General features: G+C 33.4%; 1 protein-coding gene across 1 annotated transcript; it reads left to right on the top strand.

Annotated features, from left to right (window-relative positions):
- Positions 1-829: 829 nt before the first annotated feature.
- On the top strand, positions 830-13,289 carry LOC138329688 (putative DBH-like monooxygenase protein 2). Its single transcript, XM_069276939.1, has 8 exons — positions 830-1,248; positions 4,873-5,005; positions 5,965-6,060; positions 6,756-6,926; positions 7,472-7,644; positions 8,417-8,657; positions 10,056-10,152; positions 11,883-13,289. Exons 1-8 carry the CDS (start codon positions 1,039-1,041, stop codon positions 12,394-12,396), a joined length of 1,635 nt encoding a protein of 544 aa, XP_069133040.1. The 5' UTR covers positions 830-1,038; the 3' UTR covers positions 12,397-13,289.
- The last annotated feature ends 595 nt before the right edge of the window (positions 13,290-13,884 follow it).

Below are 13,884 nucleotides of genomic sequence, written 5' to 3'. Positions count from 1 at the left end.
TATAATGACCGAGAAAGCGGAAAGCTGCTTCTGTATAACTAATGTGAAAGTAATGGTTTCTTTGCAATAGACCTGTTTCTTTTCATAAATGTGGCAAAACAACTCTATTGTAATCATGACGTCTAATATTATTCCTCTTCATGAATATTCATGACCTGTAAATGCAAAGCACGTCCAGACAATGCACAAATCGTGACCTTCTTTGTTTACGTTGCACATCATAGATTTACCAGCGACCTTCACATTGTTAGAATGGACATATTATATCTAAGAAAGTGTTTGAAATGACGATTTGTCACGGTGTCAATGTATTCTACAAATTATAGTCTATAACCGGCCTGCTCACCTGCTTCAACAGCTTCATTCACAACTTACACATTTTTGGGGGCCTGAAATACGTTAATGAGATTACGGCGGCTTGTGTACAGGTGTGTGTTACCTGTATAATTAATATGTACGCCATCAGTCACTATTTGTCAGCTCGTCACGCGGTCAAGCTTAATTCATCAACAAACGTAATTACAGTCGGTGTTCCCTTCATAAACTGATTTACACAGACAAAGTATTACTGAATGAAAACCTAAGTTTCGAAATCTCTGTTATAAAAAGCGAGCTTTTAATACGGACCATTTAGCTATACTAAAATTCCTACTATTCGCTAATGATGTCCTTCGAGTCGTGACTAGAAATTGCGTCGGTTAATTCGTCAAATATTAAATATTCTATATCATTTTGTCTAAGTATGTCTAATCTAACAAGACTTACGAAGATTTATGTAATTTATGAGAAACTCTATGTGCCCATGCGCAGAAGATGTCACGGCGACGTCCGGAGCTCTCAGACACTAAAGTCATTTATTGTTAATTAGTATGGAAAGCTAATTTATTGTTTCCGATATAACAATAGCATAATTGGAGGAAAGATCATTGTTACAAAAACTGACAACTGAATGTTTCCACCACACGGCGAATATTCTATTGTCTATATATTTCACTTGGACTAAAAACAACTGGAAGTTTAATTACGCCACGTTGAAATATGGTCAGTTTCCAGTGTCTTCTCTTCGGAATAATATGTGTAATAGGGATTGTACGTTGTTTCGAAATATACCAATACGAGCTTCCGAACGGATTCAACATCCCGAACCCTTGTGATCCTGGTGCCATCTGGAATGGAGTCGGGCATTATGGGCCCGAGGGACAGGGACCAATAAACCAGTTTGGGAAGGATTTCCTAGCAGCTGGAAAAGTAAATATATACAGTACATGTCGGTGAACAAGGAAATAGAGAATTAATGTATGTTTTTTATAACAAAATTTAACTCAACCGAAAAAGGCATGCAGAAATTGAGGCAATGTTGCACCATCAATATAAATATATCACGCACTTCAAGGTTCCAAGTACACATGCAAGACGTATTCGTGAATTTGAATATCTGACATTTTTAGTGCATCATAAGATTTATAACGAATGACAACCTTGATTAACTCTATAGTATAACCTGTCTAATCCAGATTATTTTTTTTATTTCGGTTTAATTGTGTGACATCTTCGGTCTTGATTATAGTAATTAAAACATGTAAAAAACGGAAACCTGTCTATACAAACCACATATACTAGTCCTATACTGTACCACATTCTATTTCTATAACATAACAAGCATATAATAGTTCAATTTTGCTTCTAACGAGCATTTTCATTGATTTAAATTTTACTTAAAGTGAATAGTCGGGCAAAGAAAACCAGTCTAAATGCGTTCATTGGCCTTCCAAAAGTTCTAATATATTAATACGACGGTCAAGTTCTGCTTAGTTTCCCAGTTCTGACCATTAAAGTAAAGAAAAGTTGAAAGCATTGAAAGCGAGGCTGTGTGGAAATGTAACCACGGACATAGTGAGCCGGGAGGACGTTTTAGAATTCCCATACTTAAAATTAATTTCTTCGTACGCAGACAGATTTTGACGAGAGATTTTATTTTTCCATTTCATAAGAAATTATACTGGATACATTCACACCATTTTTACCGACTTTAGCCATCCATGCCCGACTGTTCACTTTAACGTCGCTTCTGATTGGCTGAAACAATTAAAATGGCGTAATGATGTTATAGAAATAAGAGCCATTTCACCAATTTGGAATTTTAAAGGAGAATATCTATAGAAGATTGAATAATAATGATTAGGTTGCATTGTTGTGGATAATATGGAAATTAAAAGTACATAATAGAAAATATTTAATTACATTAATCATGAAGTAATCGAAATGAACATTTTGAAAGTTAACTTGATTTTGTCATTTAACATCCGGTTGTTTTTTATTTTCTCCCTCTGTGGAAATAGCTTGTAATTCCAACACATTTACCACTCACCATTTAGCTAATCGTGCATGACATGTCACCTCTTCTATTCTTTTAAGACGTATTTGCATCAAGCTAGGATAAAATTTATGCAAAGAGACGTAACAGATTTATCAACATATCATTTTGACTATACATTTGTATATTGAAGCATACTTGTGCACTAAAGATATTTCAAAATGAAAACATTAGAATAGAATATTTAGAATGGAACGGATTTTGCAAACAAAAACATGAAGAATATCGTAAAGAAATCTACCAAACATTTTCAGACGGAAAGGCATGATATCCAAAGAACAGACAATTTCGAATTCTTAGATCCTGCAGAAACTCATATCACCTAAAATTATAATGGATCACGGAATTTTTTTATCAATTTCTCGATTTCACCATTCTTACCCGAAGATAGGATATCTAATTTCAGCCTCGTCATATTTTTGCCATTGAAGAGCAAAGGTTGAAATTAAAACTATGCATTGTATCAAATAAAAAGTCTCCTTTACCGGTTTGTGTTAGATATACATCGTTTACTATAGTTGACCTTCCGTAGTAGGTTATACATGATAATATAGGTAATGGGTTGCTTAATTTGGTTGACCTAGGCCCAATTAGTGAAAACTAAATATGGTTTTTGTAAATCTCTTAATATGACGATAACTTTAAGAAATCTACCAAACGTTAAAAGACGGAATTGTATACTATCCTAGAAACAGTAAGATTCAAATTCTTAGACCCCCTAGATCTTAAACAACCTACATTTCGAAGAGAATCTCAACGTCAAAATGCGTTGCGATAATTCAAGGAAGGCCGGCATTTTGTCACGACGTCCTACACTGCTGACGTCACGTTATTTTTACTGACGTCAAGTCATAATGTCACAATAAATTTTCAGCCAAAGGAAAGGCTCTCATGGTTATTATACACTAGGCATATGTGCAAAAATATTACACGAGAAAGTCATTGGATATCAGCCAGATTATGTGATAAATATGTTACTGAAATATATATTGGCATAAGTTTTAATTATATAAATAACTTACTCCGCAAAGACGCATTCACCATAAACATTGACATATTTTTAATAGATTTTATAGTTATAAAAATGTACTGAAAAAATCATCATACCACCAAGGAGCCAACATATATTTAAAATGCGTTAAGGTAGTTTCTGGAATTCAAAACAACCTCCGCAACTTCCGGTATAGCGTCATATGAATTGGCGCGATTTTCAAAAGTATGGACCTACCTTAAAACCTGACTTCTTTGTGTGTTATATGATTCGTTTGTTCCTTCAATATCCAACCGCTATCATAAATTTTCAAATTTTATATAAGATCGGAAAAAATGAATTAAAGTACATGTACATCATTTATTTTATAGAGTAATTCTATAACTTCATCTTAATATGATTATTAATTGATTCTGTTAATTTTATTAATGGAATTCTATGTATAGTGAAAATGAAAATGGGTTATGTATATATATATTTATCACATAATCCGCCCGCTATACAGTAATTTCGCCCGTGTGATATTTTTGCGTATGTCACTAGTGTAATATGACCTGGAGCGATTTTCAATGACTAGAAATTCATTGTGACATCAGACAGAAACAATAAAATGACGTCAGGAAAAATGACGTAAAGTCAGGATTACAAGGACGGCGGGACAAAATGGCGGCCTCTGCTGGATTTTCTGAATACATTTTGACGTGAAATTCTTTGTTATGTAGTTATTTGTAGGTATTTGATAAAAAGTATCTTAAATTTGTGTTCATTTCATATGAGAATTTTATGAGACTCGTCAATAAGTTTCAATTTTTGCTCGCCAAGGCTCACAAAAATAAAAACTTCTTAGACTCGTTTCATAAAATTTCATATGATATGAACACTCATGTAAGATCCTATATATATGTATGACCTCTCATATGTTTTGGCATGGTGATAGTACTATGTACTTTAGGAGTAATATATACGTATACACGCCCTTCGGAACGTTTATCATAAATTATTATGATTTTTCTCCCCTATGAGGCGCCGAGGTTTATAAAACACGAATGATAAATATCAAGTGTGGTATACTTCAGATGCATTTACGTCTACATGTCTAACCTAGATTTTTATAGGATTTATAAGATGAACAAAACACAAAACAAACAAAAGATACAATTTTTTTTTTATATTGAGACTGTAAATACAACTTTAAATTCCAGAGCGCCACTGTATGTTTTGATAGGTTGGGCCAAATAAACATTAAAAATTAGGTTAAAAACTTATTATGAATTTGAACTTGAAAATCATTGATAAATGTTATTAAATTACTTTGAAAATAGCAACAATTCCTTTGGCAAATAAAAGTAAAATATCGAAATTCTTGACAATTACATATTTGTATAAAGATTGTATTAACTCATTCATCCCTATAATTTCATAATGGACTGTTCTAGCCATTGCTTTAGGATAGTCTAAATATATCTTCAAGGGCGAATGAGTTAGATATATTCGCACATACTTACAGAGATGGACAAAGAAGTTATGCAGAAAGGATTCTGATGGGGATGGGAAGACGAACGGAGAAGAGATTGGTGATCCCTTTTGTCGCTGGACGAAGGAAACACCGAATAGACTTCAGGCTGTTAAGAGTCACCCAGGCGAGTACATATTAAACGATTAAAACGCAGGGATTATTGGGTGTACCTATCTCGGTCATTTTGATAATTCACACCACACAGGTATACCTATCCTTACCTGGATGTGTTGTAACATTTATGGTTTTTAGTGTAACGTTAAACACTGTAAAGAAATGACATAATTTCCACACTCTTAGTATCTTGGGATAAGCTACATATTTTACAAAAAAGGATTATATCATACTGTTTTGATGACAAAACAAGTATTTACTCATTTACATTTTTACTTTCATTACAGATTCCTTATGAAAAGTTTAAAGAAAAATAACAAATAAATATAGACAGGAGCTACCCAAAAATTTCTCATTAGGTTCAATATAATATATTCCTGGGATATATCGTATTATGAGTATCTGTGTCATAGTTACTGATAAAGAATAAAACAGGAAACAGGGATATTCAGATTGATGGCGATTGATGAAGACGACTGAGAGTTTTTCTTAAAATCGAATACATGTTCACATTGGTTATCTGTTTAATTTTACATAAAGGCAAATGACGTTTCCGAAACAGAAAAAGTTTATCAATTACAAATATAACACTAGAACATCGGCATATATGGCCTAATATGAACACAAGGCACCTGTGTTCTCTGTTTTTGTTTTTTATTTATTTGTTTTTGCTTGTTTTTTCTCTTCTGAAGTAGTGAAAGTCAACTACAGTGGACTGCGCGATAATTAGGACGATGCTGCGTTATGAACATTAACATTGAATTTATCTATTTAGAATTTTAAACCCTGAGAGTGGTATCAAGTCTAGTATAAACGGCAAGCTTAGAACTTTTGGGATTCAAAATTGTTAAACTCTTTTGACTGTTACATTTTAAAATATTAAAAGCCGGTTAAAGTGTGCATCTTTAAGCTTTACCACCTTGATTTATTACCATTACACAAATAATCGTTATGTGTATTTATTTACAGGTATATGCGAGCCTTGGGATAATGAAATTTGTCGTCGAAAGAATGGCTCGGTCGTCTGTCCTAATACTCTCAAGTGTGAGGTTACCACTAAAAAAAGTATGTAGTCTTAATGTTAAATCTTCTCTTTCCTTTCAAAAATATATTTAAACTATTTAATTAGTTTTGTTATCATTTAAAAAAAAATCTAATTGCGAGTTGTTTTTTCCACTGCTACATTTTTAAGATAAATCCTGTTTGAAAATATTTCTACTCTCATACTCTTCACCTGAATGAGTAAGTGACAATGAAAGTTCAAATTTCAATTTTGATCATGTTGATGATGATGATGTTTACAAAATATTTTCCTGTCAGTATAATTATCGCACTTCTCCTAAGTTTCTGTTTCAGTGTGAGAGTTAGGAATCATTTCAAGAGATTAACACTGATATTAAATTCTATATGTTTTTGTCGACTTTTCTGTAGCCTGCTTAAAATCCAATATTTTCACCTGGATTGTCTTTATCAAGCTCTATTACTCCAATGTTGGATATTTCAAAATTATGCTTGATAATAGGCTTGCAGAAAAAAGTAGGGAAAATTAAAACCATCTTAAACTAAATTACCCCAGGTGAAGATAATTTAGACTCTTCTTCAAAGACTTGACCAGTCCATTATAAAATATGAGGGATGAGTGAGTTAATTATCATGATAATAATTATCATAATTTACCACTTTCCATATTATATCACAATACTAATTCCAGGTATAGTGATGACATTTATACATGTATCTCAATTATGGTAAAATTTCAGCGGATCCCACGGTTACGGCCCGTCTCCCTCTTACACGAGTGCCTAAACGTAATTTCACATACGCTTGCATGGTGGTGAACATTCCGGCTGACGACCACTATCATTTGGTAGAGGCTACACCACTGTTCTATAATAGGAGGGTCTTACATCATATGACCATTTATGCTTGTGGTAAGTTTACATATCGTAAAACATAAACTGTTAAAAATTGCTTTTTACAATAGTTGAATCACTCCGAAGGTTATTATCACTACGTTATATTCATTCCTGGAATATACCATAACAAAATTGAAGGCAACATAGACAAATGTAGTTTGATCCTTTGATGTACACCAAAAGAATCGAATAACTACCTACAGCGGTTGGGCGTTGCTCTCTCTGTGATCTTCAAATGAAGTCTTTGCAGGCATATGATTGGTCAGTCTTTCCTCCCGAACTGCCTTACTATCATATAATAACAGTGATAGCAAACCCCGGAGTAGCATTGATGTAGTTGAAATAAATAGATTTTTTTCAAATCTAAATGTCATGAAGGGGAAGCTACAGATCTTACTGGTAGAGTGACTCTTTAATTCATGAGCCGATTTCATGAGCAATGGGCCCCTGTCATATATAGTGATCAAAAGTTTCGTTGCCATCGTCAAACGATTTTATTTTTAAATATGCAGTTCCCTCTTTATTATAAACCAGAACAATGTTATATCATTGTGTTACAGATCCTAAGTTCATTGTCCGAGTCTCAGGAAGGCCGTTTGAGTGTCCAAAAGTAACCACAGCGCCATGCCAAGAACTCGTTACGACATACAATCCAGATTTCCCTATCACGTGCCTTCATGAGGACGTTGGAATCTATTTTGGATTAAATGGAACTAAGCAGATCGTGCTCCAGGTAAGAAAAGATGTGAAGTTTTCGGTATTTAAACTTACAGTCGTTCGTCGGGTAAAACATTGTTACTTCACTGCAACTGTTTAGATAAGGATTTTCAAAGAAAGGTACCTTGAATCGGACTTTATACGAAAAATAATAATGCAGCCTTGATTTTGCTTTATACATTGAGCTTTTGTAGTAAGGGATGGAATATTTATGCAATATGCAGAACAAAACATCCTTTGAAGGCATATGGAAAATATGAAGGAACCTAGGCTAATATCGAAATTACCACTGACATAAAAATAAATAAATAAGGAGGAGGGGTGGGGACGATCAATCCAACCAATAAACTTGTTCAATTCCACTCTGAATAAGTATATCAAATTTATTCACTATCGTTATTTTATTCCTTGCACATTTACTTTCACTTCATTTGTAAATCTGGACATATTTCTCCCACAATCATATTTGATAAAAGGTATTATATTTAGTCTCATTCTTTTATTCAGCAAGTTTATATGTGAATGCTAGTTTACAAAAACAGTTGAAGATAATGTTACTCATTTAATAGTGTAACCGTATTTATAATAGTGTTCACTTGATTTTTTCAATATTTCTATTTTAGATTATGAAAATAATAAACAGAAACAAATTAAAAATATTACTATAATCAGCCATTGGAATCCGTGAAATAATCTTAAACGTGTTGTCACTTTTACTTCCAGCATAAAAAAAGTCCCTTCCTTCAAACAAACTTACGTTTTTCACTTTTATCTTAATCATTTGGTAGGTGTTGTGGAGCAACCCATCGGGATTGGAGTACTTGGACAGTTCTGGGATGCTCCTGAAGTTCTCGTCAGCCCTCCGTCCTCATACAGCTGGATTCGCTACCATAGATTCTACAGTGTTTCAGATCCCGCCGGGTATTCCGTCATATCCGGTCGTAGGAGGCTGTCCAAGAAAGTGCAATATCATGCGCATTAATCAAGAAGTGAAAATTACTATGGTAATCAGCTTGATGCATAAATTAGGTAAAGTATTAGATTGCTGACGCATTGGTATTATGTAGTTATATATAACGTGACGCTACCCAATTGGTACGGTACACAAATTGGTACGGTACCCAAATTGGTACGCTACCCAAATTGGTACGCTACACAAATTGGTACGCTACCCAAATTGGTACGCTACACAAATTGGTACGCTTTTGATATATATAAAGCAGGATTTTCTATTCAAATCACAAGAACTATCCGGAACAAAAATTAAGGTGCTTAATTGTAATTGTCATATTCATTCATGCTGCTTATCATCTCTGTTTAAACATGAAAATAATGAAATCGTGAAAAATCCGGGAGACGACGTCGTGCGACAACCCTAAAAACCCTATATATATTACAAGGAAAACAAGTGCTGAACGGGATTTATTTGACAGATATGTGACTTAAATAAACTAAAAATGTTTGTGAAATTTCCTTAAATTAATTCAAATATTTACATCATGTCAAAATTTTTAAAACAAATGAATTAAAATTTAACAGGTTTAACATTTTTGGTACTCAAAACTGCTGAAACAAAGGCTTGACCGGGCATGCTCCAAATCTCTCTATTTATAAATATGTGCACTGCTGACAAGTAAACAAATCATGAAATTAAAACTGAAGGCATCTTTTTGTGGAATGTTCTGAAGTAAAATCTGGATTCAAGCACACGTTAGAAAAATGTATCAATTATCTTCAAAAAATGTACCAATTTGGATAGCGTCACATTAGTATCTGAATTTTCAACAAACAAAAAAATCAATATGATTTGAACTTACATTTGTAAAATATTCCAAAACTAATAATAGCATTAACTGTTAGAGCAGTGTTAGATTTTTTAAATGATATCACCTTTGGAAACTCTATTTTCAATAAGCAATATCTATCGTGGTTTTAATGAGTTAGTTGTGAGTGTAGCGCAGTATGATTGTGTACTAACTCTTTATTTTTAGATATTAATTGTTTATGATTTATCGCACTCAACATTGTGTTAGGCAAACATGAAAATATCTCGTCCAAATGATTTCATACCATTTCTTGTTAACATGTGTCCACCTTTTTCGTAAGTTAAAGAACTGAAATGACAAAATTTGTGTTACTGTTTTGTTAGTTAGCTTAATGTAACAAGACTTGAGACCGTTTTACTAAAAAGGAAAGATTACGAAACAAAAAACCGTGGATACAGATTTATCATCAATTTTCTTTGTTTTCATACTAAATCTGATTTTATGAGACGCTGATTTTTTTTTCTCGTGCCTCTATAAAAAAATAGCCCGAGAATGGCGCTTAATTCCTCAGAGTTTGTGACATTGATACTTACTTACATATCAAAGCACACTATGGAATTATCATTGTAATGAACTCATCCTTTTTTGATAAAATTAACAGGAAGAAACCAGACAGTAGAATTAATTCGAAACGGCACAGTAATCAACTACCTAACAAGGATAGAAAACTTCGACCCTAACAAGCCCAACGTGGTGAGGTAAGAATACAGTACTGTATAGTTGCCTATATTTGTGGGGTTTTAATTTCGGTAAATTCACGAAGTTTAACGTCTCACGAAATTGATCAAAATCGTGGTTTCACATATTATAGGCTGTCGTATGAATGACGCTTTCAAAGACTACAAAGATAATTCGTGAAAATAAACCCCCGCGGATAATGCCAAACCAGTAAATCGCGAAACCTAACAACGATAAGTACATCTAGGACAAATGCATGACACATATTTGTATATGAAAGAGTTATCTGTCCTGTGAGTTAGTATTGCTTTTAAAGTCATGTGTTGACGAGCATAACGCCATTCTTCTCGAAGAAAACAACATGATTTTCTCTCACAAAGTAAAGATGTCACATGGGAGGTTACATACATTGAATAAACTCGATAACTCCAATGCTGAACGGTCCCTTTATCAATTCGACGCTCCTTCCTTAGACGTTTCGGGGCTTTCCACGACGTCCTCAAGAGGTGCACCGGCTGGGTTGGTCAGGCCCTACTAAGGACCGGTCGTCTATCGCTTCCTCTTGGTGTTACTGTGGGTAGTTATCCTATTTCTGCCTGTTTACCGCCTTGGGCGGCGATGTCTGTCTTTCTGCCATTTGTCACCTTGTTACTTGTACTGTTGCTGGAGACCAACTCTTCTGCAATGACAGAATTATATGCAATATATTCTAGCAAAGAATAGAAAATCGGTCAATGTTGTCCGTGATTGCTTGGTTATTTGGTCCTGTTAAGACAATTATTGTTTCGAATATTTCGAACATTTTGAAATGTGACATATTTCGAGATGAGCTTTTAATATTTTATATTCCAGTAGAAAGAACTTTTCAATTACTAATTAGACTGTAGAAATGTTTCAGGAAATTTTAGACTGTAGAAATGTTTCAGGAAATTTTAGACTACAATTCCAAAAGTTACGAACATTTTGAGAATTACAGTACTTTCAATGAATAAGTTTAAATTTTCCAAATACAAATAAGAGCTCGAAATGATTCTGGCATTACTGCCAAAAAATCATCATAATTACGTCTATAGTAAAGAGAAATTAGACATACGATCCAAAAATCAAGCAAAATTGTAGTCTAAAATTTCCTGAAACATTTCTACAGTCTAATTAGTAATTGAAAAGTTCTTTCTACTGGAATATTTTCACCTAAACATACATAAGGCATTAAAACACCAATTTTACAGTTATAATTTTTGTGTTGTAATTAACGTTTAAAAGGCATCTGAAGCCATTTTAATGACTATTACAGCTTAATTCAACAAACCTTATGGTTTTCAATTGAAGATAAAATAACATGGCAAAATGTTCGCCCAGTTACCGCAAATATTACTTTAAAAGATATTTTCATTTCAACAAATTTTATTGACAGGATGTTACTGTCAACAAAGCCTATATAAAATCTTTCCTTAATACTAAGAAGAGAAATCTTTCGCAAAAAAAGGAAAAAACACTATACAACCTATTGTAAATTATCAGTGCATTTTTTCAAGGATTTGAAGATACCACATTAACAACATAACTATATTGAAAACACTGCAAGACCTACATATGCAGGTATAAATTCATTCGCTATGTAGATGTTCCAGGATTTTAATGAAATTTAACTTTGCTCATGGTATGGTAATGTAACTATTAGGGACAATATTAATGTTTAAATCACGTATCATTTTACCATGTAATACTTTACATTTATTTCTATTTGTAGACATTTAAACCCCATCCAAGTACTCCCTGGGGATTCGATACGGATGATATGTGAATACAACTCAACAAATATGGCGACACCAGTTAACAGAGGTTTGGGAGAGGATCAAGAAATATGTCGGGCGCAGCTTCTTTACTATCCAAGAAAAAATTGGGATAACCCTAGTTGCCTAGGATTCAAGCACGTGCCCCTATGTCTATTTGAGACAGTTGGAGGCGCAATGGGCTGTCACTACCAAGACTTTCTCGATAGCCTTCAAAGAGAAGCGCATTACAATACAACGATAGCTACATGTAGTCTGTCTAATACATGTTCGGCCGCATGCTTACACCTCGTAAGTAAAGAGCGCCAACATCCTTGCCTTCGGGGTGAACTCTATGAACTCTGGAACTCCAAACTGATTGGACAGCCCGATCCACGGCTTGTCAATCTGTATAAGGCGCTCGTGCCATGCGCAGAACTGTACGAACAAAACGCTCATCTTGTACCAAGTCGGGGGCGTATTAGGCCATGAAACATGTTTAACATATCATTATTTGTTCGTTTGTAATATAATTTTCAAAACGTCATATGACATTGGGGACATGTTCATTTTGAACGAAAAATATATTCATTTAATCGATGAACGAAACGTTTTGATGATCACTATCTTATCCTCTCTTCCTATTCTGCTGTACTAGAATATTGCTTCTATATCTATCCTGCTATTTAAACGTCGATGCCGTGTTATTGAGAGAAAAAGAAATGAAAGAAAGTGATTACCATATCTTGAACGTTTATAGACTTCTATGGAAATGGTTTTCAGAATATGTTTTCGTGTGACAACTACTTTGTGATGTAATATCAGGATAAACCATTGTTTTTGTCGATGTAGCCGTAAGTTAACAATATATCATATCAACTTTATGCCGATTCCCAATTGATGATCTATACTACATTCACAACATTAATCTTGATATTCAAAAGTGGGACTTTCCAAAACCACAGGCATATTCAAATTATCTGATATGAAGTGTTTGTATGAAAGATGATGGGTCTCCATTTATACTTGGTTCAGATTGACCACGGGGAAGAAATTTGTGCCATAAGCATATTGGTATATTGAATATTGTTATTAAAACATAAGTAATTTATTTCTTTTATTTTCAACGCAATGTGGTTACATCTTAAGTGTCGTTTTGTGAAATATGTTCTTATGCAAATATTAATTTAATCTTCTGAAAGGTTAGGATGTAAAATACTTTTAAGTCCTATTTTCTGTTATTGAATCAGTTTTGTTCAAATCATGAACATTTTGGTATATACAAATTCATATAGGAAAGGCTGATGTGAAATATGCTATATATACTCGAAAAAATCATGCATCGTATGGCAAGGAGTTTAATGTAATAAAGATTCATTTTTATTTGAAAAATATTTTGTTATGCCTTACATGTGCATGGTTATAACTATAGACTCGCGATAATGATAAGACTGTTCCTATCATGACCATAGGAAATGCACATATATGATAACTAATTGTCCGTATGAATAACCAATATATACTTACTATTTTCGATTTCTACAGCGATATGACAGTGAAATACACAATTTCGTGGTAATCATATTATTTTAGCACTGCTTAGGGTGATTATTTAAGGATGCTACACCGTCGACCAATGACAATTTTTATCTATTTAAACAGAAACAGATGACTGAATATTTTTCTTCAGTAACAAAACATACCTAGCATACACAATAACCATCATTGAAAAGTTTGAGCTTCTTTTTTACTTCAATATAAAAGTATGTGAAATAATTTATTGAATCTCAATTTTAAAAAAAAATCCATGATACTATGCTCTATATTGAATAAGGTTCTGATTGCCCTGACAACAAAAACGAAACGGATTTTATATGTATTTTTGTATTAATTAGACAGGTATACATGCAATTAAACGTCCACTATTGTCCAAATGATTATTATTTATGATCTGTCGGCGGTAGAAAATCTTAAAGCAAT

This window comes from Argopecten irradians, chromosome 8 (genome assembly GCF_041381155.1).
Source record: "Argopecten irradians isolate NY chromosome 8, Ai_NY, whole genome shotgun sequence".
NCBI classification, from domain to species: domain Eukaryota; kingdom Metazoa; phylum Mollusca; class Bivalvia; order Pectinida; family Pectinidae; genus Argopecten; species Argopecten irradians.
The sequence above is the reverse complement of the archived record's forward strand: the minus strand, read 5'-3'. Positions and strand labels throughout refer to the sequence as shown.

Coding starts and splice junctions, on each gene's coding strand:
- LOC138329688 (XM_069276939.1), top strand. CDS start 1,039: ATGGTCAGTTTCCAGTGTCTTCTCTTCGGAATAATATGTGTAATAGGG. Junction 6,061..6,755: donor TGAGGTTACCACTAAAAAAA/GTATGTAGTCTT, acceptor GTAAAATTTCAG/CGGATCCCACGGTTACGGCC. Junction 7,645..8,416: donor CTAAGCAGATCGTGCTCCAG/GTAAGAAAAGAT, acceptor ATCATTTGGTAG/GTGTTGTGGAGCAACCCATC.